The 26152-nt window shown below is 35.5% G+C and overlaps 2 protein-coding genes across 2 annotated transcripts; both read left to right on the top strand.

Annotated features, from left to right (window-relative positions):
- Positions 1-1940: 1940 nt before the first annotated feature.
- Positions 1941-10051, top strand: LOC137390724 (serine/threonine-protein phosphatase 6 regulatory ankyrin repeat subunit B-like). Its single transcript, XM_068077050.1, has 4 exons — positions 1941-2634; positions 3526-3591; positions 4106-4168; positions 7579-10051. Exons 1-4 carry the CDS (start codon positions 1941-1943, stop codon positions 7692-7694), a joined length of 939 nt encoding a protein of 312 aa, XP_067933151.1. The 3' UTR covers positions 7695-10051.
- Positions 10052-20592: 10541 nt separating this feature from the next.
- Positions 20593-26024, top strand: LOC137410555 (WD repeat-containing protein 54-like). The gene is made up of 8 exons (XM_068095992.1): positions 20593-20941; positions 22808-22870; positions 23016-23136; positions 24138-24215; positions 24579-24762; positions 25187-25301; positions 25476-25541; positions 25693-26024. The coding sequence occupies exons 1-8, from the start codon at positions 20702-20704 to the stop codon at positions 25822-25824; spliced, it is 999 nt and encodes a 332-aa protein (XP_067952093.1). The 5' UTR covers positions 20593-20701; the 3' UTR covers positions 25825-26024.
- The last annotated feature ends 128 nt before the right edge of the window (positions 26025-26152 follow it).

Raw genomic sequence — 26152 nt, 5'->3', positions numbered from 1 at the left:
ACGAGTATAACTGGAGTGGCTCAGAACCTGGTCACGTGACGGAAATTTTCTGTTTTTGTAACATGTCTATTGTAAGTATTGTAAGTCGTTACCACAGCGATTGTGAATTTCAATGCATACTTGTTTAGTTATTAAGTATTTCCCGCGATAGAATCCCATGTGCAAGACATGTGACAAAAACAGAAAACACGGAGACACTTGGCTAGTAGTCTGGCTTGCGATAACTGCTTCATTTTCTTCACACCAAAAAATGCGTATTCTGCGTGCAAAAATGGAGCTGGAACTCAGACTAAAAAACTCTCCACATAGACATTGAAAATTGCTATAAAACGATTTACATGTTTTCTGATGTTATATGTTTTATGTTACAAAAACAGAAAATTCCCTCGTCACGTGACCAGGTTCTGAGCCACTCCAGTTATACTCGTCCACCTAAACCAAGTGTTTTTTTTGCAGGATGTACTTTTGACACCCCGTTTTTCATAGTTCTATTATTCTTTGTGTATTAAATATAGGCTCATTCGAAAGCCAAGACTCTGATGTATTGAAATATATAATAAAAAAATTATGTAATTTATGTGCTTTAATGTATAAATGAACTAATGAAAATGGTGCTATCATTTGCAAAATAGCACAATATTATACATAGGTCAGTCTTACGTTCACACATGTTATTATGTGATGACATCAGTTGCTCCATGACCAAAAAGGCCATGACAATCTTTAGAAATGACACTCGCAGCGTTGGTACCTAATACTATTATAGTGCTGATACTTAGTAAAAAACATGACAGCAGTTTTTGAGATCACAATCTGAGATAAGCTTACTTTATAAAAAATTGCATTTGAAGTAGATTTGTGACTTTCTAATGACGTGCTTCCTACATTGCGTCCAATCCACATCCTGGAATGAATCTGATAATTAAAGAGATACCGGTGAATTAAATTGATTACCGCAGCTATCAGGCAGCTATCAGACATACACGTAGCGACTAACTCGAAGCCTATGCCTATAACACCTCACAGGTCATTCAAAAAGTACATGTAGGTTATGAATGTAACTGCTATATTATGTAGCTTATCATGTTCGTGTACAAAAGCAAATTAACCGAATTTTATCGACTAATGAATGTCGAGATCGTAGCTCTGAATCTCACTTCACTGACAAGCTCGGCTACATGCTGAGGCTTTACAAGCATGGTGAATAACAGCTTGTATCGTATACTATATCTATATCAAATATTATATATCTATTATATTGTTTCCTTTGTTTCTCGTCTGGTTGGAGATTTAACTTGTGTTTATCAAGCTCAGCAGTTTTTGAGATCACAATCTGAGATAAGCTTACTTTATAAAAAATTGCATTTGAAGTAGATTTGTGACTTTCTAATGACGTGCTTCCTACATTGCGTCCAATCCACATCCTGGAATGAATCTGATAATTAAAGAGATACCGGTGAATTAAATTGATTACCGCAGCTATCAGACATACACGTAGCGACTAACTCGAAGCCTATGCCTATAACACCTCACAGGTCATTCAAAAAGTACATGTAGGTTATGAATGTAACTGCTATATTATGTAGCTTATCATGTTCGTGTACAAAAGCAAATTAACCGAATTTTATCGACTAATGAATGTCGAGATCGTAGCTCTGAATCTCACTTCACTGACAAGCTCGGCTACATGCTGAGGCTTTACAAGCATGGTGAATAACAGCTTGTATCGTATACTATATCTATATCAAATATTATATATCTATTATATTGTTTCCTTTGTTTCTCGTCTGGTTGGAGATTTAACTTGTGTTTTCTCTGCAACTACCTATTTATCTTTAACCTGCCTTTGTATTATTTAAATACCAGTTTCTGCATCTTGTCCTCGTTTCTCATTCGTTGGAAGATTTCTTTGTCATGGAAAGCATCTGTTGCAGTAGAAAATGGCAAACTCTTCACCTTTAACCAACTGGCTCACAAATTACATCGAAGATGCAGATTCTGACTTGGGATCTCTGCAAGTGTCATTAGAGGGTAAACCTGTGAGGATAATTCTTAAAAGTATTCTAGAAGTAAGAGACAAAGACAATTACACAGCAGTACGATTGGCTGTCTTGAGAGACCATCCAGAAGTGCTTGGCCTGCTTTTGGGTGGGATGAGGGGAGAAGCGGACAAGCTACTCTTTGAGATGGTAGAAGGAGTCACAGCCTTGTACAGGGCTGCACAGCAGGGCTACACTGCTTGCATAAACATTTTGATTGCGTCTGTATCACCCCAACGGAGGTTACAGCTCGTGCTAGAACGGGATGGAGGGGGTTGGACAGCTGTAACGTGGGCTGCAGTGTATGGGAAAACAGAGAGTGTAAAAGCTTTATTACATCCCTTTCTACCGGAGCAGAGACATGACATACTCAAGACACAATCTAATATTCTACGTACAGCCATTCACAATGCGGCCTGCTGTGGTCACACAGAGACATTAGAGAGTTTAGTTGACTGTCTCCCTGCCAACAAATTAGTGACTCTTCTCAGTATGAAAGATGCCATAAAGCATACGCCACTAGAGTTGGCTGAAAGTATGAAGCATCATTCTGCTGCTGAACTATTGAGAAGAAAGGAGAGGGCAGCTACACAGGGTAAGTCGCTAAGCAGTTTGGTTAACCCTCACTGTTAACCATTACTCACATGGCATTTGTGTTTACCTATTTCAAATCTTGTCACTTTGATACTGCAAATCCTAAAAAAGGTGAGTCATTCAGTCTGCTGTCAGGACTGTACTTGCGTACCTCTTTCGCTATGATCTGGTATACATAAACTTGCTCTGGACATGGTTTTGCTTTGATGCGAGTCTTTTCATTGAATAAGCGATCACTCGACAAGTACTTTGTGTCGATCATAGATCTGTGACCTTATATCATAACTGCGGTGCGGTGGTCTTGCAGGTTTCCTCCTCTTACATTAGTTGACCTATTTCGCCTCTAATGTACAGCGTGGTAAAAGAAGTGCTTATAGATGTGACATATAACCGAGTTCTCTTCAACTTATTTCATTGTTTATAGTAGCAGTAAAGTAACTCTAATACGATATATGAACATGTATATACTTATATGTTGGAGTTATCCTCTTGTTATGATCAAATGGCCGAGGTTATTAAATTAGATAAAGAGTTCAAAAATAAATCTTTTATTGCTTAACCTTGAATCTGGAACTGTATATTATTAAGAACGACTGGATATTACATATATGGGCTTAATTCTGTATTGGAAGGCTTGATTTTTATATCCAATCTACATTGTTCAAATGTGTCTGTATTTTTCTACCGCAAGTATGAAACAATTGCTTTGGCCTCCTGAATTTATTTGTATTAAGTAGAAAGTTTTACTCTACTGTATTGTAACCATTGCTATGCCATCTTCAAATAAGTCACATCTTCTGCCTGCTATCATATCTTATTCACAACCAGGTGTAGAGGCCATTCGTGGTGACAACTCACCTTGCAATTATAATTTATTCCCTCCTTATCACAGAAACTATTTTGGAGTCGTACAAACAGATTGATGCTCTAAAAGAAGAAAACCATCAGCAGGCGAAAGGTACATTCATATCACAACCACCAAGTTTTCCTGTAGGTTCAGAGCTGTGCTCTGTATGATATGATTTTATGTATATGATTGGTAACCTGAGTTTTATTGATTGACTGGTCATAGAGGCAACAACAAGGTTCGTGAAATCTAGAGGTAGGTTTATGCCTCTTAAAGAAAAGTATGCACTTTCCTCCCTCATAGCTTACATTCTGTACTGTTAGAAAAGCCACCCATTTCCTAACATACGATTAGACAAGAGGCATGAGCTGGTGAGATTTATCCTCACTTGTGGGACTACGAAAAGAGATTACCGTTGCACAAAGTGTTTAGTATAGGATAGATAGCAGTTATATTCACAGCTCTATGATTTGCAAAGTATGAACATCCTCTCTCATTTTTAGTATTGAGAAATCTAGAAAACATCTTAAAATCATGAAATACCTCCGAACAGATATTGCCTATCATTGGTCAGAAAATTTGTGCAACGCTTGGTGTACAGTCGTTGCAATTGATTATATTGTAGCACTAGAGGAAGCTCATCATAAGATTATAGAGGTGCATGAACAAAGTCGGCAATGGGCAGAAGGTGAGGTGATCATGTTTATAATCTAGTCATTTTACACCTCATATCATTTTATATATAATCTCAAATTGCAGGTTTCAAGAATCTTGTTTTCAAACAGGAAATTGTGAGCTGTGTCGATTGTTTTTGACACCCTTGACAGCTCTACGCCAGCTCTACGGAGTTGAAATGAATGGTTGAACTCAACTAACCGATAGCCACTCTCGATGATACTTTTCTTTATTATGCTAGTCAATTTGCGTAATTATTTCTTCTCACGGTTTTTGTGACTTGTCTATGTTTCATTTCAAAATGATGCCAAGATGTCTCAAATGGAACATTAGTTTTTTATTATCATTGTTCTGATATGGACAAAGCCCTGCTTCCAATCACCTCAGCATGCCAATTTGCCAACATACGATGTAAAATTTGAGTAAATATTTGACTACACTCAAATAATTTCTAACAGATGACATTCAGTATTTTTCAAAATATGCAAGTTTGGTAAGTGAAAGGAAAGATGTTAGTAAAAATAAAAAATGTAGAAATATAAAAATAATTGAAAAAAAAAAAATATATATATATACATGTACTAGGTTAATTTACATGTATATATAAACTAACCTATATAGCTAATCTATTCCAACTTATGGCATTTTTGGGATGGCTGCGATTAACTGTTTGTTTTGAGCTTTTAAGAGCTTGTGATCACATTTTCACATATTTGGCACTTACAACACAGCAGAGTAAGACATGGTGAACCTTTTGCCACTAAATAACTGTAATGTGAATTTTGTTGCAAGTCAACCTTTAACCCAAGAATGCATAATACAAACATTGCGTCTGCCTATCATATCTGCAATATCACTGCTGACAAATGGCCACCAAAAGTGTCGCCGCGTGTGTATTTGATATTTCGTAATATCTTGCTAGCCTTCATGCCACTTTTCTAGATACCCAGCTCACATTGGCTCAGGTATATAGATCCTCGAATTGTATAATAAATATCCGTTATAGACATTGAGCTTGTCCCTGGCAGCCTATAAATATCATAATTCTTCGCCAAACATATCTACGTTATATGGCCATTCCTTACACAAATACGCTAAGCATTTCTTAGCGCAACTATTTTCCTTGCGTAGCCTTAAGAAGTACTTTTTCCTTAACATCCGGATATGTACTAAAAAATACTACATCATGTGCATAGCTCTCTACTGCGCTACATTTAATGCTTGCTATCTTATCACAAGCATATCCACCAGGTCGATTCAAGGAGTCAGTCAAAAAATTTTGTTTCGAGTATGAACAATAGTGTAATCATACCTCATTAAACGTAGGTAATTTAAAACGTACCCTGGTCGGTAATCGGGAGATATGTTTTTTACTTAAAATTGCTTATGGTCACTCCCGATCTCGAACTGGCGATCTATGAGATAGTAATCAAATTTTTCGCAAGCCCGTGTAATGGCAAAAATTGATTCTTTCTCTACCGTAGCATATCTTATCTCTGTTTTAGACATTTTCTTGGAAGCATATTCAACTGGCTGCCAATCGCCACTTTTGGTCAACTGTAGCAACAGCACCAAGAGCAGTATTACTAGCATTCAGTGACACCCTGTGCTGAGCATTTAGATCAAATGTACATAACACGGGCTACTTAGATATCTCCTGTTTTACTTTAAAATGCCTCTTCTTTGTCTGGTCCCCAAAATCATTTGGAATTTTGATCAAGAATCTCATGAATTGGCACGCATAAAACTGCAAGTTGACCACTAAATTTCATTAAGTAATTAACCATACCAGTGAATCTTCTCGCTTCCATTCTATTGGTAGGAGGTGACATATTAATGATAGCCTCTATTTTACTGGATTCAGGTTTTATACCCGTACCATACCGCTAGCTATGTGGCCTAAAAAGTTGACATGTGAACATCAAAACTCACATTTCTCCTTGTGGAGTGTTATGCTTGATTTTTAAATCCTCTGTAGCACCCTACTGAACCTCTCCCCGTGTTTTTGAGCGTTTGACCCTCACACTAGGATGTCATACTTTAAACAGATGACTCCTTTTAAACCTTTCAATATTTTTTTCTACCGCATTCTAAAAATATTCAGGAGCTAAAGAAATGGCAAACAACATGTGTTTAAAGCAGAACCTACCCCAAGGTGTGAAAAATTTTGTTAACAGTTTGCACTCTGGGTCTTATTTAACCCGCTAAAAAATCCAACTAGATGAGTCAATAGCTAACGACCTAGCCCAAACAATGTTTGTCATTGACCTGGGCAACACTTCGCCTTTGCAGCCCAATTATTTGACTCTACTTTGTGAAACAATTACTCTTGACTTTAATCAACGTTGTCTATTATTATAATCTGTTTACAAAACACGCAGACTTTGTCAGTGTCATCCCTCCTGAAGGGCACTGGAGAAATATTGAGCAAATCCTCTGATGACTCTGTGAGAGTTGACTCTTCAGCTGCTAGCTGTAAACACCGGTGTATTTACTAGTATCAGGAGTACTTGATACGCCTGCCATAAATGGTGATTGTGATTGGTTTGCTTATTGTCAGCGAATACTTTTCCAAATGAAATCCAAAACATACCAAAAGTACACTCAAGATGTGACTTGTTATCACTTCAACATACAAATTCTTTGACATACAATGTAAAATTTTAGTAAATATATGTCTCAACATACAAACTACTTTTCAGCATACAAGGTCTAAAGTTGCTCGAAACAATGTCGTTCCGTAAATTAAATTATGTGTGCAGTTCTTGACATATGTAGCTTAGTTCTATAGTGTGAGAATAATAGTAAACAGTGCTTCAGGCTGTCCCCTTTTCAGTTTTAAAATTATGGATCAGCAGAAGAGTATTTGGTGTATGTGATAGTAGTGGTGAAAGAAGAATAAGCCAATGTTTCCTTAAAATTACCATAAAAAATATTAAAACAAATTTGTGTGAGTATCTTTTTATCAATTATTTTAAAATTGTAGAATTTTTCATGAGAGTAATATTTAAAGCGAATAAAAAACAAAAACTAGTGAAGTTGGAGAGGCTGGCTGTGATAATTAGAACTTACCTATACGTACCAAGTATCCAATATAAAAACAAACAAATGTAAATTAGTTAAATTTTAATGTTGATTTAATGCTTAAAAATACTCTAAAGTGAGCAAGCTCTGTATTGCTGCCTCTTACCTACCTTATTACCTGTATCACCGGGGCTACACCTTGATTCTTTAACATCAAGACAAAATGACAATACAAGCCTCATATTATTGATTGATTATTACTGTTTTTTTAGTTTTTTACGTCTAATTGAGTTACTCACATCTAATTGAGTTTCTCATATTTACTTCTGTACACATTTTTATATTCCTTTGCAGTGTCCTTCAGATAGTGTCCTTCAGACTTGATGCTCTTTTTTACAGTGCTGATGAATAGGCAAGACAACATGCAGAAAATGTTAGATCAACTACAGATATACTTAAGAAGAGCAGAGCCAACTGACGTAGATGGAGATCAAGAAATCGAGGATTACCTCTAGTTAAATTTTATCGATTTCCTAAATTCTATGTTTTCAGAGGCTGTGCTGAAGCATTTAAAATTCCCTCTACTCTGCAATGGTAGAGGGAATTTCTGAGCTCATCCCAATCGTACTTGCCTACACAATCGTACTTGCCTACACAAAATTTAACCAAAATGTTTTCTAGTTTGGGTAATCTCATGTAGATGCACCCTTAAGGCTGGTTCACACTAAATCGTCATATGTCGGCGTTTTTCTTTTGACGATCATCATCGATTACGTGAACCGTATATGCGATGGCATCGACGAAGCGATGGCATAGACGAAGCGATGCGGATATATCAGGAAAATTTGCAGCTGTCAGACTTTCCTGATTTTTCGCCCACTATCGACGATAGCCTGTACAATGTGCACAGTTTCGGCGATAGTAATTCACTGTCACAGATAGTGTGATTTATTTCCATTTATGATAGTCGCTGCGGGACTAGTATTTGATTCAAGCATGCGAAAACCAGAAATGGTCGATTAAAATCAAATGATTTAAATCATCCTAAAATATCACGTTTGATTTATTTTCTTCAGAACTTTCCCATCTCAAAGGCTGACCCCAAAAATGGGACTTATAGAGGGTCTACTGTGAATATGAACTGCACAACTTGGACAAAATTGAAATAAAAACAACTTTTAATAAATTAAAGTGATGCAAAGTTGTTTTGTTACGTTGCTAATGTTTTCATGTGGCACACTTCAATAAAATAATATTATGTTAGCGATTATGAAAAAAAGCTGGTAATTGATGTTTTCAAAAAAATCTGATTTAAATAAAAAATATCTGATTTTTTCCAAAAAGAATACTGATATTTTCCAACCCTGATGAGAACAAAGAGGTTTCTTCGCGATATTTAAAAAGAAAAATGAGAACACCACATCATCAAGTATTTGCTGATGTAAACGTGGATGAGTTTGTGATAGTGTGAACATGGTTATCATCGACGACCACCGAAGTATAATGGCATCAACACCGAGATACTGCGGTGTGGTGTGAACCAGCCTTTAAGGCCTCTGGGTGGCTCAAACTTGAATATTCTTTTGGCTGCTCATTGGCTAGTTTAGTTACCGTAGCAAAGGAGCAGACATAATGAAATGAAAGTAGGCCCTATACAATTGTTTTGTCATATAAGAGTATCTCATAATTGTTAACAAAATTAATGCACTTGATGTTGCCATTATGAGCAGTATGCGCTAAAAGGCCTGGATACATACACTGATGAAATGCATCGTTGATGCATAGTGCAAATACGGTATTTACTATATCCACTCCCACCGGTGTTTTTAAACGATGCGATGACCAATAAATAAACCAGTGAGAATTTGCGATGGTCTGGTATTACCAGTATTGTTATTGAAGTATCATTAGAGTATCTGTATTGTAACATGAATTATCAATGATTTGTGATGGCATTAGTGCTTGTGCAACTATTTGCATTGCTATACTTTGCTCAAAGAAAAAACACATTTAGCACAAAATACTTTTAAGTTAATGACATGAACTAAGCTATAGGCAAAAAGAATTTTAACATATTTAATTATCAAAAATTATATGAAATGTTATATAAACAGTTCCTATGTATACCAGTGGGCTTCGTATATATGTTATATCTGAGAATGTCTCTGTCCATATATAAATAGTTGTTTGTGGGAAGCTCTGTTGCCATCGTTGTTCGAAAGGCAATTTTGAATACAATCAGTTTGCATTGGAAATGAATAAAAACGAATCAAGATCATAATAATAAACTATTTCAGCCTATCACATATGCATCGATTTTATCTTTACCGATGTAGACCAACATGCTCGTTTCGAAACGACATATTGACAATGCGCTGCCGACGCATCGCAAATAACACATTTCGTCAGTGTGTAGCCAGGCCTTGATACAGTTACGTGTGAAAGCATTGGCTTACTTTCAACATTTTTCACTTTTTCTTACTCTGAACTGCAACAACTCGACTAATATTTGTTCACAGCAATAAACATTTTTTCTGTAAAAATTATTACGTACTGTACAATAGAAGTATACATATATGTACAAATACATTTTACATATTATATACATTTAGTTTTTTACTTTATACAGTTTTACGTATACATGTACGTTTTACTTCTTTCTTATTTAGAAAGCTAATATTTGCTCGCTGTTCTTTGGTAGTTCATATGTTGGCATTATTACACTTATGCAACTTGTCTGTATGCTGCTCGTGCAACGCTCAATTAATGTTTCTGGTTTACTAAAAATGTCAAGCATTTTAGAAAACTTGAAAGATTTTGTTACAATAGAACAAAGCTAAACTAATTTTAAAATATCTTAATAAAACAATGATTCACAGTTGGTGGAGGTGTTACATCACTGGAGTTAGGTTTCAACTTCCTAAAATCCTAACAAAAGAATGGCATAATAAAAAACAAAAGATTAAATTGATGTGAACTTTTGATTTGATATACCCTAGGACACTTATATTTCGCTAGTATTTAGTTTCGTGAGTAGCACACAGAGTAAAATTTCGCTGCAACTTAATTTCGCGGCTCTGATGAGTGCGAAAATATAGTGGTGTGAAAATAAATGCAGTGGAAAAAACATTAAATTCCTCAGGTCCGGTTCACTAATAAGAAAAAAATTCAATTTGGGAATAGTTCGTATTTGTAAACCACAGGTTGAAATGTGTGGGTGAGATCGACAATTCAATTTGATCACTTGCTGCCATTTGTTTCTTAGACTATCAATGACGTCTAGGTCCCTCCCGCTGTGACTTTCACACTCGAATCCCAAGAAGAAGAAAATAGATAGGTAACAACCAACTTCACAACCAAAACTGTATAACCCTTACGCTGCCATAAACGCATTTATGCGTTTTCTAGGGGCCACTGACATAAACGCATTTTCTGACTTTCTCAGCAATTGTCTAGTAACCTGATTTTATTATTTGTTGACCACATAACCCACGGTCTTTAAGTGTTTTATAAAATTGACTGTGTTGTCCGAAGATTTCTCTATAAAATCAGCCTAAAACAACGAAGCAATTTTAAACTTTTGTTTGAGAATTTCTAATCTAAAAACGAACATTTTTCTGTGAGTTCATTAACTACCCCGCGCGAGTCATAAAACAGGTAATTAGTTGTTGATGACATAACAGACAATTTAGATTTTCGTGATTATACAGATAATTAAAGTAGAACTTGAAAAATACTGTATACATATAATGAAGCAATATCGGCAATTTCGGTAAAATGGCTGGCACTAGGCCGGTAACGAATTTGTACATGATTGGCAGTGAAAGAGATAAATGTTTTTGGACCTGATGAGGGTTGATATTGTTTTTGGATAGTAATAAAATTCATCACTGCAATAATTATTCTTCAATTTTACGACTTCACCTACCAGACTTTCATCCTCATCAGTTACAAATTCGGTGACCAAACTGATATTGCTTTGCCATGCTGCTCAGTTGGTGTATTAGCTATAATGAGTTTACCAGAAATTTCCCATTTATCCTAACCACAGACGAAAGTTGCCTGCATTTCTAATATTACGATTTTATTGTGGATATCAACGAACAAAGCTATTTAACTTCGCGTTTTCGCTCGTTCGTTATGATAGTTTAGTTTCGCTCATTAAATTTTCGCGAGAGGATTACACCGCGAAAACGCGAAAGTTAGATGCTGCGAATACATAAGTGTCCTAGGGTATTCACTTGAGCTGAATTTGTTATTGATCTTTGAAATATTGTTGTGATGGAAGCTGCAAGGTGGCTCCATACTTTTCCTCGTTACTGTATAAGAATTGAAATAATGATGCTGTTGCGTTATACTTATCACCAATATAGGCTGAATATATACCAATGTTAATCTTTATGCCCATACCCTAGGAGCCTGAATACAAACACAGTGTTTCATTGGCACAGCAATGCTCTAGGCATAGAATCTTATCATCGGACTATTCGAGTATATTAGATGCTGTTGCCTCATCATAGTTTCTTGAAATTTGTTAAAAACATTTTGTTTTTTAAAAGATTCAACTACATAAGTTGCATTTTCCAATCGCAAGGTGTATATCCTCTAGTAAGCAGCTAAAACAGGCCATTAGAATTTGTAATTCAAGATGTGTTATAGTTATGGTCAAGGTCCCGATAGCGTAGAATTTGTCTCAGAATTACTTGGTTACCATCGAAACTGGTGAGTGAACAGAAGTAGTCCAAATACATGAGCGTTGTATCATTGTCTTAATATCTGGCATACATTTACCTAGTCTGTCACGGCATATGATGGCTACCTGCTCAAAAGGTGAGAATGCTGTATAGTCAGCCATAGGATCTAGTGCCATTGTATATGATGGCTACCAAGTAATACTATCCCAGCACAAATGTCGATACAGCATCAGGAAGAGCAGTGTGCCATTAAGAAAAGATTTATCGTACGGGTGAGCAAGCGCAACGAGTATCAAGTCTGATCTACAAAGCACACCCTAACTTTTATAAGTTGATCAGTATTAACTGCTTTCAAAATTAAAATTACATACTGGTATTATTATTTATTGCAAGCCCTGAAGAAACAATTAGGAAAAAACAGTAATAACAATGATTTGTTCAATCTGTAACCTGCTTGCAAAATGACAAACAATGCTTGGGATGGAGTGAAATATATGCAAGATGCTATTTCACTGCAAAATATACATTATAATATAAATTGCAAAATATGCGAGAACATAAGTATTGAACCAGTGAGCAAAATGTGTTTCAAGCTACAATAAGATGATTTTAGTAATACAAGAGTGCTGTTTTCATAGCTTGTGGAATAGGCTACAAGTTGTGAACCCTATATCAAATTTGTTATAGCAACTAATAAGTAAGTCCTGTGACGCAACAGAGATATTAAAGCTGTCAAAATAAAGCTGTCTTTTTAATTGCCCAAATAGGCTAACTAGCAGGGAAAGGCTAAAACCACTTCTGCTATAGCTCAGTAGTTATACAAAACCTTTGTAAACATACATAAGCATGACGAGAGCATAATCGTTGGTTGACCAATAACTGCCTTGATAATTGGAATGGATGTTTATGAATAGGAGCAGGATATTTGCGAACAGGAAACAGCTGCGCAATGGTACACTAAGTCAGTAAACAAGCCATCGGCATGAGATTGTGCAATGATGACATCAGCTGATGAACTTTTGTCATGGTGTCTTGATCAAGTGTGTGCTATATAATGCACATATCGAACCATCACGAAAGTATGTTGAGACACACCTCGAAAGTATGATGAGACACAGGATAATTACCCATTTTAATCTTTGTTAACATATGTTTTGTAAAGTTGGCTCTGAGATTCCGAGTCACAAATTAAGGAACTAGAGTTATCAACATCAGAGACCGTAAGGGTTCCAAGAGTTCAATCGTACATCAGATAGGTACTTGTCAGAATACCATGTAGGTAAAACCAAAGATGTTATATAGCGAATATAGCTAATTTTTTTTAACTGCAATGACAGTTGTGAATATGGCAGTGAAAATGAAAAAGTTCTCTCAACTGTGTGATTCAAACTGTGTTTCCAACGAGTTCTGTTGCCTATGATGACTAGGGCCAGTTCGGTATTAACTACATGTACGCTTAAGAACCAATATGTTTGTTTGATATACCAGAGCTATTAATTCAACAATTCGCTAACTTCTTTGTTTAATATATTGTTACAGGCTTTATAGCGGTCTGGCATTTATAAGGTTTGATAGAAGCCACTGTAAATGGGTTTGTCTCATTATGCAAGCTTCAGTTGCTTCAGTAAGAACAATGCGTGCTAATGCACAAGCTCATACAAGTTGCATATCAACCAGTTTCATTGGAACAGCTATCACAGTAATACATTTGAGTTTAGTCAGACATTGGCTTACCTATGTATTGTAGGAGTAAGACCAAGGTTCAATTATAATCTAGAGAATGCAGTGAAAACATGAAATATATTTGATTGGCATTGGTTAAGGGAGACTGCCAAAAGAGCTTCCTTTCTGTAGCAAGACTGACCTGACACATCAAAAGAGAATTGACCGCAAACCAAGTTTGTATACCTCTGTGCAGAATTGGTAGTATCTAAAGATTCAAATGATGACCCAACACGAGGCACATAAATTCATCTCAAAAAGCTTATAAATGGATCTTAGTGGCTACAATTTCTTATAACTTCATTGATTGGTCAAATCAAGTAACACTTTTAGGAAGCGTTGAGTAACAAAGAAATCACCATGGTTTATGTAATGATGATGAGTAGCTATAGGAAATTCTCAGTCAAATGTATAAGAAGCATATGCTAGTGTGTTATCCTGTCATATCTAAACAGAGGCAATAACCTGTGCAAACTTCCTTTAACTGTATGCTATGCATACCCGGTGATAAGACTATCAGGTCTTGCCGGTCACATATAATGGCGTATTTTGCAACTAGCACCGGCTTGAGACAAGGAACTAGAATACTGGCAATAGAAAAGTCATTTGTAGTTACTGCTGGCGAAACCATGCATAATGACTTACTATTGAACTTTATACGACATCTGATCTGTTTATTTTCAAAAGCTAACCTATTAAAAATGGATATACATGTATATATTATATATTCAATGAAACAACTAATGAAATGTTAGCCTGGCCAACCTCAGGAGAAATATAGCGTGTTTTGAAATATGATTGAGAATAAGTTAGCAATACACTTCAATGTTTAGAACTTTCCATGAGATAGAAAAATAGATTGCAAAATCCTACATATTGTTTTGAAGAAATGTTATTGAAATGACTAGGAACTAAATCTATTCTTTAGTAGATTGTTTTTGTCCGAACTTGTTTTTTTCATGTACGAAAATTCTGTAAAACACTACAGACATCATGCTACCGATAACAAACATCTGGGCTTTCATTCGCACATCAATGAGATAGAGAGGCAGAGTTGTCTTCCTTTTCCTTATATTGTACAGACTGTAGCCAACAAGAGCAGTCCAGCCACTCATCCCTAAACAGAAAGGCGAGCTACTAACCAACACAAATATTAATATAAGACAACTTGATCTACCTCACACCAAACCAACTTGGCACATTTAGAATCCAATACAATTGAGGAGAGATTAATATGAAAGCTGTGGCCTATGCCTAAAACACTCAACATTGTGAGTCAAACCACACAGCTATTGTTGACAACATGGAGTGCAATGGCCCGTAGGAGCTGCTACAATTCCAGTGTGCATGCGCAAGCATTGAAATATTGAAGTTGTTATATACAGTCAAACATGGATAACTCGAACTTCACGGGACCGAGCAAAAGTGTTCGAATTATCAGAGCGTTCAAGCTATCAGAGCACTGTCACAAGTCCATGTATTTACTTATTTATTAGTAGATACATGTACATATACAAACTATAATATAAATCAAAAGCACAAATGGCTTGTTTCAAATTAAATGCTTCTAATGTAAAGTTTAAAACGTTTTTATCAAAAAGTATAGAGATTTTTCTATCACTTGAGATTGGTTTGTTGTTTGAGGCGATGTTATTGCCAGGACGTTTTTTAGATTGACATTGGCAAAACTTGATCGTTGTTGAAATGCTCAAAAGAAAAGACATTTTTTCTTTTGGGGGTTTACCCACGATCAATTTTGCCGTTTTTTCTTGAAGTTTATGCAAAGATTACCTTACTTTACCTGGGATTCGTTAAGAGCAACACTCCGAGGCAATTCAATTACAAGTTTCACGAGGTTTTACGGTACATTCTATATCACTCACGCTTTTTTAATTGATACTTATTGAATGTACACACGTATTCTGTATTTAGGTCAAACGATGAATAGTTTTTTGTAGCTAAGACAACAAATACTGTACGTTTAATTACAACAATTTTTAAGACGTTTTAAACATTCAACATTCTGACGTTGATTCAACACGGAATCAACGTCGGAAAACTATTCATCATGGGCTAGCCGGGTCACGCACTCAAGGATTTTCGCCACGCACATACAAAACAAAAACAACATGCGATTTTTGTTTTGTATGTGCGTGGCGAAAATCCTTGCGCGCGTGACCCGGTTAGCCCGTGCTATTCATCGTATAGCAGTATAAATCAAATTTCACCAAACCTTTAGAAAAGTCATTGACAAAAATATTTTGCCGATGGTGGCAATAACGACGCTTATTAATTACGAAAAGATGAGGTTTACCTCTATGGCTTTGAATAAAGTGATTTTCTAAAGCGATAACAACCGTTTCGGTAGCCGTTGGGCAAAAAAACAGTTCGAATTAACAGTGTTGAGTTCGAGTTATCTATAGCAATTTATCATTACGTGGAAACGGACCAAAAAACCGTTCGAATTAACCATGTGTTCGAGCTATCCGTGGGCGAGTTATCCATGTTTGACTGTATGTTGAAGTTTACAATTACCAAACTGATTGATAACCAAGCCACGTAAAAATCATATCTTCACACCATGTTGTGCCGCTTACTGTCATTTACAGAAATTGGATGTTTATTTCGGCAACGCACTTTTTATTTGTGAAGCACTATTTCAATAAAGCTTGGCAGCTGTAAATGGAGTAAAATAAATTTAATACATACATGCCTTTCTACAATTACACAACATTTGTACATACATTTACATTAATTTAGTTGTTTTTGAGTGGTTGGAATTGTTAATTGATTGTATTGGATAACTCTTGGATCACTGATCCAGGGTTGAGGCAGCACTAATACTAAGCGTCATGTAAGCCTTCATATGCTACCTTGTGAACCGCTCAAATTTACTGCTTCAAGACGTGTGATAATGAATAATGCTTATAATTAATAAAAATGAAATAAAACAAACATATTGGGTGTATAATCAGCCAAAGCTACCATTGACATAAAAATAGTCACAAAACTTGACTAAAATCTAATAGCAAATTTTCAGCTAGTGTACATGCGGCTTGAAACACGTCTATTATTTTAGAGAGTGTACATGCGGCTTGAAACACATCTATTATTTTAGAGAGTGTACATGCGGCTTGAAACACGTCTATTATTTTAGAGAGTGTACATGCGGCTTGAAACACGTCTATTATTTTGGAGAGTGTACATGCGGCTTGAAACACGTCTATTATTTTAGAGAGCTAGTTGAAAGCTGAAGACTGCAACAAACCTCAAGATCTTATTCCAATCTTGAGAACTTAGCTAAAAATTCAGGGCAGCTTACTTTCAAGCAAGTTTAAAGAAAGAAGATATTAATTGGAGGAATGTCCTCTAGTTATCCTCATAGCTGTTCATCCAATTAAGTACAGTTGACCATGATTATGTCTCCTTAATAGTATATCAAAACTAGCAATCTAAAGCTTGTATTTAATAGAAATCTTACAAGTGTAGGTGATTAGTTTCAACGATGTCGATATATAATGAGCAATATACTATATTGAATATATAATGTATTGTTTGTGCGCTGAGTCGCTGACTAAGGCTTATCACTCAAACCAGAATCTTACATGGTATATCAGAGATGACTTGGAATATCAGAGATTCTATTTATAGCATGATGACGCCGCAATTACCTCCGTCATTTTCAATAAATAAAAGTAGACACAGCACTCTTACCTATGACCACTGCTGGATCTTTCTTTACTTTATAAAACATTCGAGAAAATACACCTCCTTCCTCAGGCGCAGGTTCATTCAGAACAGGTGCAACGGGAACATTTTTTTGATTTTCCATAACTTATGTTGAAGTCCTTTTTCAAACTTGGAGCCCACTCTACAATAAATGCAAAAATAGTAAGCAGGTGCTTTTTAGATAGTGTGGAAAGGGTTATACGGGCAATATCTGAGTTATAACATAGACCAGTTCCAACCAACCAAATGTAGGTGCAAAATGCCGGACTTGAGAACCATACTCAAAGGCATGATAGCAATTTGTTGTATTTTTAAGTAATTTTCTGCTGAACACTACTTATAGCAAAATCATATACTGCTATATGTTGTTTTTATGCCTTTCTAGTTTCACTTTTATCATATAATAATGTTGCCAAACGAATAGTAAAGTGATAATAAGCCTTGGCTGAATGTAGACGCAGTGTAGATTACCAAAAGCTACAAATGTTGTTGCTGCAATAGTGAGTGTGTTAACTTGAGAAGCTTAGTCAAGAACCTTATTAGGAACCGGAACTGCAAAATTCAACTCCAACTTACAGTCTAGGTGAAATCAACTGATAACTTTTCATAATCACCGAACTACAACTATTTTATTTAACACAAAGAGACTGTGAGAGCAGCTTCACAAATTCGTAAGAGCACAGTTCCGATCCTATCTACATTCCATAAGCAAATAGTTTAAATTTGTTGTTGTAGGACATATATTAGAGCACACAAACACTCAGCGAAGAGCAACTACTATGAGCTACAACTTCATAATCAAGGAACAGGTTTCACCACGACTGCTAGTAAACTGCTGATGTATTCAAGCACACAGTCAATCATTATAGAATGAACTGATTTATTAGACCTAATTGCCTAACTGGAGTTCAACATAAATAGGTAGCGGTAAGAGACTGGTTGGTATATGCTTTGCTCAAACCTGCAGGACTTGGGAGAAATTAACTTATATTTGTAGTGTGTTCTATTCTATATAAATTTAAATTTTCTATTGGGATGCCTGAATGATCAGATTGTTCATTTTAAATTGAAGGTTTGGTAGAGCGGTTAACTGTTGCAATGCGCTTTTTAAACTTGAGTAGGTTTGAGACATGTTACAAAATAAGATTCTATGATATTATTTCAAACTTTCAAAGTTGAAGAAGTTATTTTAATTGTCGTAAAAGTGTATAAGATTTTATGTCATGGAAATTTACTGTTCCTAAAATAATGTCACCATCAAGCTTAATTTAGCTTACAAACAAAATATATTTCTATAAAATGTAAATTTATATTTATATAAAATATATTTTACAACAACTTAGTGTCAATTGATAATTTAAAATGAAGTCAAAGGCAAACGATTTAAAACCTGATTCGACTACAAGCAAAGCACCTGTGTGCAATAGTATCAAACAAGTCAAATCACCCGCCAGATATGCACAATTGAATTCCTAAACGATGATTAGGAAATATTTTACAATTTATCACGAATAGAACATTCAAGAAGTAAAGGGGATGTGTAGTAACATAGTCTAGGTTATCATCAGTTTTCAGTATTGTGCAAACTATTAGCACAATACCCTGATATTGTGCAAACAAAATATAGAAAAACTGCTACTATATATTAGCTTGTTTAATAAACTGACTAATCAAAAGACTTCATCATTTATATCCTTTATATAATTTCAGAGTAATTAAGCCTTGTCTAGTATGTTGTCAGATGCGTCGATTAGCAAATTACTAATAATATACACATTTTTAGCCTAATCAAAATGGGGACCCTAACCTTGTGAACGGAATTGTTTATAAAACATGTGACAGCAAGAATAAATGGATAAAGGGTTAAAACTTGTGGTCATAAGTGAAAAACGTAAGCACATTTTACAAGTTTTTTATGCTGGCTATACAGTTCCGCTATGCTCGCTAGTTAGTTCGGCATTGAAGGCTGGGAGTGGTAATGCTTGTAGAAGTAGTACATAAAATTAATCAACCAGGTTTGCAATGCCAGAAAATTTTTTTTATCAATTTTAAATGTTCAAGTTGATACCTTGTACTTTATTCTAATTGTAAACAAAGACAACTTAGAAACAGTTTTTTAGAAATGTGGCGAGTAAACTAAACAATCCGTATGATCTATTTAGATGTTTCTTAAACAGCTTGCACAACCAAAAACAGATTGCATCACTATAATAAAAAGTGAAAGGTTATTGAAATTTGCCAAGATAAAATAATATAACATCCAACATTAAACTAACTGTATTCGTATCATAAATCAGCTAACATAAATTTAAAAAAAACAATAAAAAACTACTGTAGGCCTAATACATCTAGTCTGTACCCCTGCTTTCTATAAAGAAGTTGACTACTAAACAGTTGGCATCGGTGAATCCTAAATAAAACAAGACGCATAGAGTAATACACAAGCAACTCTTTTGCTAATTTACCCTAACGGCAATCGTACCAAACTTTATACTACATATTACAAAGATAATTCAATTTTTATTGCCTTAAATCAATAATAAAATTTTATTTATCTTACGGTAAATCATAAAAGCGAACACCAAAAGTACACAATATAACTAGCTAACAATTTAGGAATAGATAACGGTTACTTATATATGCTCCAAAGTTCAATAAGATAAGGCTTATCACGAGTTACATGAATGCTGTCGTACGAGGCACATCTAAAACTTATATGCCCACGTTGACAAATACGAAGATAACGTCAAAACAGTAATTTTTCAAACGTTAATGTTTCGCAGATCTAAATCGAAGATAACAATATTAGGAAAAAATAAAAAGCTATCACGAGCGTAAACTCAATACGAATGATACAAATCAGTAGTACTAGTGTTATATATGAGTAAAAAAAACGTGATGGCACTCACGTACATCATCGAAATTGTCTGACGCAAACTCCGGCAGGCTATTGCATCACTTAGCTAGGAAACTAAAAGCATCGCAGTCGGCTAACTAGGGTCATTGAACAACAGGTAAGATAGTGCAGCTAAATTTTAGCGTGTGCATTTCTTTTTTGTCTACTCGTTGACGTAAACTAATGATACTGTGCATAGTCATTGCTATTTTGTTTATGTCTATGAATCTAAGCAAACAGTTAACCACCAGTCCTAGATATTACTTCACTTAACACGGGGGTTATGCCTTAATGTTGAGAACGGACCATTACAAAATACTATTCAACAAAAGAAACTATTCTCAGCATTTTACCTTGAAAAAGTGTCGGTGGCCGATATTCCCATTCGTGAGCTTATCCTAGTTTATATAGTAGACGTAATTATTGCTGCTACGACATTGTTTTAGTTTGCGTAACACTAGTTAATTTTGATATTTCAACAATGTTTTTGCCGAATAAACAAATGGTAGCTAGTGCAAGTGCGTCAATGTTGCCTAATAATTTGGCAGTTAATCTAAATGCCGCTACTGGTGGTGCTGACATTGTATATATCCACAAATCTGCTGCGAATTTAATGCTGTCAGAGGGAAGTTCTGGAAACGGTGATGGCTATCTTCATAGACCCGTTGTCTGTAAAATACCTACGGCTAACCAACAGCTGGCCTACATATTAATTATGCAGGTAAGCGTTATATCTGATGTAAAAAAAATGCTGTATCTTGCTTGGCTCTTAAACAGATATTTTGTTATAGCCTATATTGAGCCGATTATTTTAAAGTTGATTGGTCAACGATTTTTTGTTTCATCAAGTTGACATGGACCTTCTAATTTCGTCTACAAGCAATGGCCGTAAAAATGATAGAGCATTTTAGTTGTTTAACATATGTATATATATGAGCAATCTTTATTGTGGTAATCAATAGTCATATTTTACAATATGTTTTCTACAAGGTACCACAGCAAGTAAACTAACTAAAAAGCAGTGTACAACCAAAAAAACGCAAAGAAACTATAGTCTAAACTAAAAAACTAGTGAATAGTCTAGCTAATATAATAATGTTGGAACTGAATGCATAAAATATGTAAAACGCAAGCTTGAGGATTGATATAAGTATTGCTTAAACAAAAAGTGGACAAATAAAAGCTCTGTGAAAATAGTTATACATATCTATGACAACAAATTTCTAGTTATTAAAACAACGTGTAATATATAAATGTTAAAATAGGTAAGGCTATATGGTGAATGGTATTATTGGTCAGAGGATAGTAGGTGTAGTTTGAGTTATGTTTTAAAAGATTGCAGAGGAAGAGTTCTTAAATGAGTGCAGAGGTTATTAAATGAATTCAGCAGGTTACTGTTGAGTTTGTTGTGGTTTATGGCACTAGTTAATTTAAATCTGGTCCTGGTTTTGTGACCATGGTTTATGGTTTGACAGCTATAGCTGAGATATTTAGGGCAGTTATTGTGAAGTATTGAATGAGCAGTGAGGCAGGTAAAGTACTGTGATAGCTTAGGTTAGGGAAAAACACAAACATGACATGACAAGAACATGACATGGGATCAAATTGATTCGCAAAAACAAAAAGTTAATATTTTTCAAAGGTTGGTTCTTATGCAAGTTTTGTTATAATAGAATTTGACTATCACAGATTCATTCTTAAAAGCCTATACAATGTACTGTTTACTTCAGTCTTTGGATTAATTATCATACATGTAATTTTATGTTGTAAAGTGGGGCATTTTTATCTGTAAGCATTCATTTGCTTGCTTATTTTAAGATAAATTATTTTTCAGAAAATTTTTATCGTGTGTAAAATGTTTAGAAATTTTAAGATAATGTAATGTGTGAAGCGTTTAATCTTACCAAAGTTGTTACTGGATATAAGGATGTACCACCTTTAACTCAGCATACTCAATAATGTAAATTACTTCAAGGTAGCGGTTTATAAAAACATTGATCATGTTTTTGCGCAATCAAAACAGGCTTACAAGCTTGGCTAGTTGGCCAGTCATTATGATGTTACAAAATTGCTATAGCGAAGTGTGGATATAGCTAGGTATTTTCACTGTCATATGTTCGGTGAGTTGGGATCAAGTTCATTGAAAAGAAAGTATTTTAAGAAGGCCTATCATAATAGAGAAATCATGTTTTTTAGAAGGAAAATACATTTCAATTTTTTGTAATTGACTCTAATCGACAAAGGCATGATCTTTTTAGCAGATACCTCCCATCGAACTTAATGCTTTTAATAATAAAAACACTTCAAATACTAGGTTTTAGCTTTTTCTCTTAAATATAAAAAATTGGCTGTATGTTCTAATAGCTTTACTATATTGCTTGCTTGAGACAGTGGTATAAAGTTTTCTGCTGCAGTATTAAACGAACCAGTAATATAAATATTAAAATATAGCCAGCAGGTTTATAAAAAGAACACTTAGAGATTGATCTCAGCATTGTCTCTGTAAGAATGTTATAAGTTCCTGCATAACTCTTTATTCCTAGCAGTAGTCCTCCTTTAGTATAAATTAAAATTATTTTTATTTTAGGCTGATTGGGTAGAAGTGGCCGGTCGGAAAATACTAGTTTTAGCTACCCAAAAAGGAATTAAGGTAAGAAGATGGAATTATTTTATGATTTTAATGTAAAATCATAAACTTTTTAGGACCTTTTGTGTTAGGAAATTCTGCTCATTTGTTAAGATTAATTCTGAAGAATTGGATTTAGCGAAATTATGTTGATGTTTGTAACATAAAGATGTACAGCGGTGATGGCTCAGCTCTTCTGTTCTGGCATGGCTTTGGGAGTGGTGAAAAAGGGGACTCCATCCTGTTCACGCGAGGCATTACCAGCATCGGCAGCAACACCATATGTGTTGGTAAGGCTGTGCAATGTTTATGTAGGTTTCATGAGTTGATGATTAAAGACCTGTGCACTAGAATGAACACCAGAAAGCACCGACATAATTTAAAATTAAGCATTAATATGGAGATTTGTAGCTCAGCCAATTAACCTCAATGTTTTATGAGCAAAAGCTTCTGTATGGCAACATAGGCAACATTTAACCAAAGTCTAAAACCATCGCTGCCTCTAAAAGTCTGTTGGTGAGAAAGAGATGTTATGATGCCTATAAATATAGAAAATTCGTCTTAAAATTACTAACTTTTTACCCTGCTGGCTACAAAAGTTGCGACGACATTTTGCTTTATTGCCTCTTCATACATATTATGTTCACCAACTGTACTGCGGGTGTCCATGATCTACAGAAGCCCTTTCATTGGATAGTAGGTTTTTAATATCGGTCCCAAAAGATTTGCGCACTGGATACCGTTCAGCTCAAAACATTGTTGACATGTAGCAGAGCACCGCCGTTCTACGCTCAACATGTTTTAAAATATATGTTAAACTCTTTCAACATTAATGTTGGGTCTGCGTAGCGATATGTCAGATAAAACATCGTTGCACGTAATGCGATTTAATCATGTGTTATAATTAACATACATGTATGCTGCACTTGCAAGCGTGTGTTCTTTTGTTCGGCATTCAGTTTTAGATGTTGTCTTAACATGAATAATGTAACAACCTCATGTTTGTTGATATGTTTTTTACCTAAGTTTGCGTGAGTAATGCTTTCTTCTTAGTTAAATGTATTAGTTTTTGCTACTACTGTATTTGACTAGTTCTGTTGGCAACTACGTGTATGTGAATTGGTTTATTAGCACTTCAGATCATTTAACTGTGGTGTTTAAAAAGGTCTTTCAGCAACATATGATTGGCTCAATTAACAATTGCGATGTGTCGCGACAGAAGAATTTCAATGCAAAGGATAAAGCCAGAGAGCTTTGTTAGTGTTTTGGCATACTTCGTGTTTGCTTTTAGGAACGAGTTCTGGGCAACTACTTTCTTTTACTGTTCCGGCCAAAGGAGATGATATCATCTTCGAGGAATATATCGGAGGTAAGCAGCGAGGTTCTGTACACACACCAGCTGTGTGCTCATCTCATCTTGAAAAGAAACCTTGATGGTTCATTGACCTTCAATCAATAAAATTGCCTTTGTGCTTGTTTAGTCATTTCGGTATGCAGTGTTAATGATTCTCCGTTTTTTAATTTCTCAGTGTGCGCAGTTGTTGCAATTATTGATACGAGTAGATCTGTTCACACTGAGACCCGGCTCACCAGCTAAAATGTTCATAAGCATAATCAATATCTTTTGTACTGGTCCCCAGACTACATAAGGAACATGATACAGTCTGCTTGTAGAAATGAATAAGTTTATAAACCTTTGTTTTAGCACAATTTTATTTCGTTCTGTTTATAGGTCATGAAAACTCGGTGACTTGTGTAGTGGCAAGGGGAGACAATCTGGTGAGCGCTGATGAAAGTGGCGTGATCATAATTCGCAAGCACATGGATGGCACTTCCTTTAGAGTTGTGAAGCAGCTGCTAGGTGAAGGGTTCCCTTGCAACTGCCTCGACATCTGGCAAAACATTATAGTGGCAGGGTAGGTCTACTTGTAATATACGCAGCATTACAGAGGCAAAGCTAATGCACGTGACAGCAGTGCCAGACTTGCTGTGTTTGATCAGTAGCCGCTATTGGTCACGCTATGCTAATGTCCTTGATCAAACATATTGTGCAAATGTTCAGCTGTTTCTTCATTTTAGGCTGAAGTTTTGTGCAAATATAAGTTACTATTGCGAACCAATGGTATTATTTCAAAAACTCAGTTACCTTTCCAAATCTTTAACACATTTTCTTCAAATAAAGACAGAACTGGCAGAAAGAATAATGACAGAAAGGTTTTTCTAGCAGATAATTAATAGATTTCGCTGGTTGTATTCCATCACTAACGTTTCTCTTTTAATAGCTGAGCAATTACCGATATCACTAGTTTGACTTTTTAACACCGGAGCAATATAATGCAGGTTTGGAAATGGGGAAATCAGAATATATCATTTGAGCGATGGCAGGCTACTGGGAGATATTGGAGCCCACGCTAGAGCTATCAATGCTCTACACATTGCACAAGGAACTGGCCTCGTATGTATAATCTTATCATCGTTCAAATCTTTCTTCCCATACAGGTTCAAGTATTATTTTAGCTGGCATTTCATGCCTTCACTGCGAACATGCAATTGGAATTTGTAATTTTTTGCTTGCTTTATATTGTTTTAAAAAAGGTAACACATTGAAGCATTTAGAAATCTACTTTAGTGTCTGTCAGCGAGTGAAGACAGCTATGTCAGAGTATGGCAGATGAAGGCAGGAGAAAGCGTAGAGGTGAGTAATGAATGTCATTAGACTAGTCCTGTCTAACCTTTTACTGGATAATCGCTCGATTTCGTATGACATGGCCTAGCAGGATGTTCATTATGCATTATTACAATCCTATTCAAATGTCACCTGTTCGACTTCACGTCCTCTCTTGCAGGTTAGTCACGTTTACTCAGACAAAATCAATGATCACCAGTTGACAGGAGCTCAATTCACAGACAATGATGGCAAGTCATTCGCCGTGACTGCATACGACAGTACCCAAATCTTTACATACCACCAATCCTAAAAATAGGAGTGCCATTTTTTGCTGCTCCAAGGCCTGAAAAGGGAGACAGTCATGGTCTACCTTCGCTACCGGCAATAGTCCCAGCTGGTTTTGGATAATTAGAAACCGATTCCATCCACTCATTGGTTGCTCACTAAACTCTTCTTTTACGCTACATTCATAGATATATATACCTAGGTTTATATCTATGGCTACATTGCACTCCCGTCCTTCTCCATTTATAAACTTGTCCATAGTATGGTGATCTCAAATAACTGCAATCTGCTTATTATTAGCTATAATCACAAGCTATGTCCTGTGGTAGAACACCGTCTCTTTACGCTTTTTA

Source organism: Watersipora subatra, chromosome 1 (assembly GCF_963576615.1).
Source record: "Watersipora subatra chromosome 1, tzWatSuba1.1, whole genome shotgun sequence".
Lineage (NCBI taxonomy): Eukaryota > Metazoa > Bryozoa > Gymnolaemata > Cheilostomatida > Watersiporidae > Watersipora > Watersipora subatra.
The sequence above is the reverse complement of the archived record's forward strand: the minus strand, read 5'-3'. Positions and strand labels throughout refer to the sequence as shown.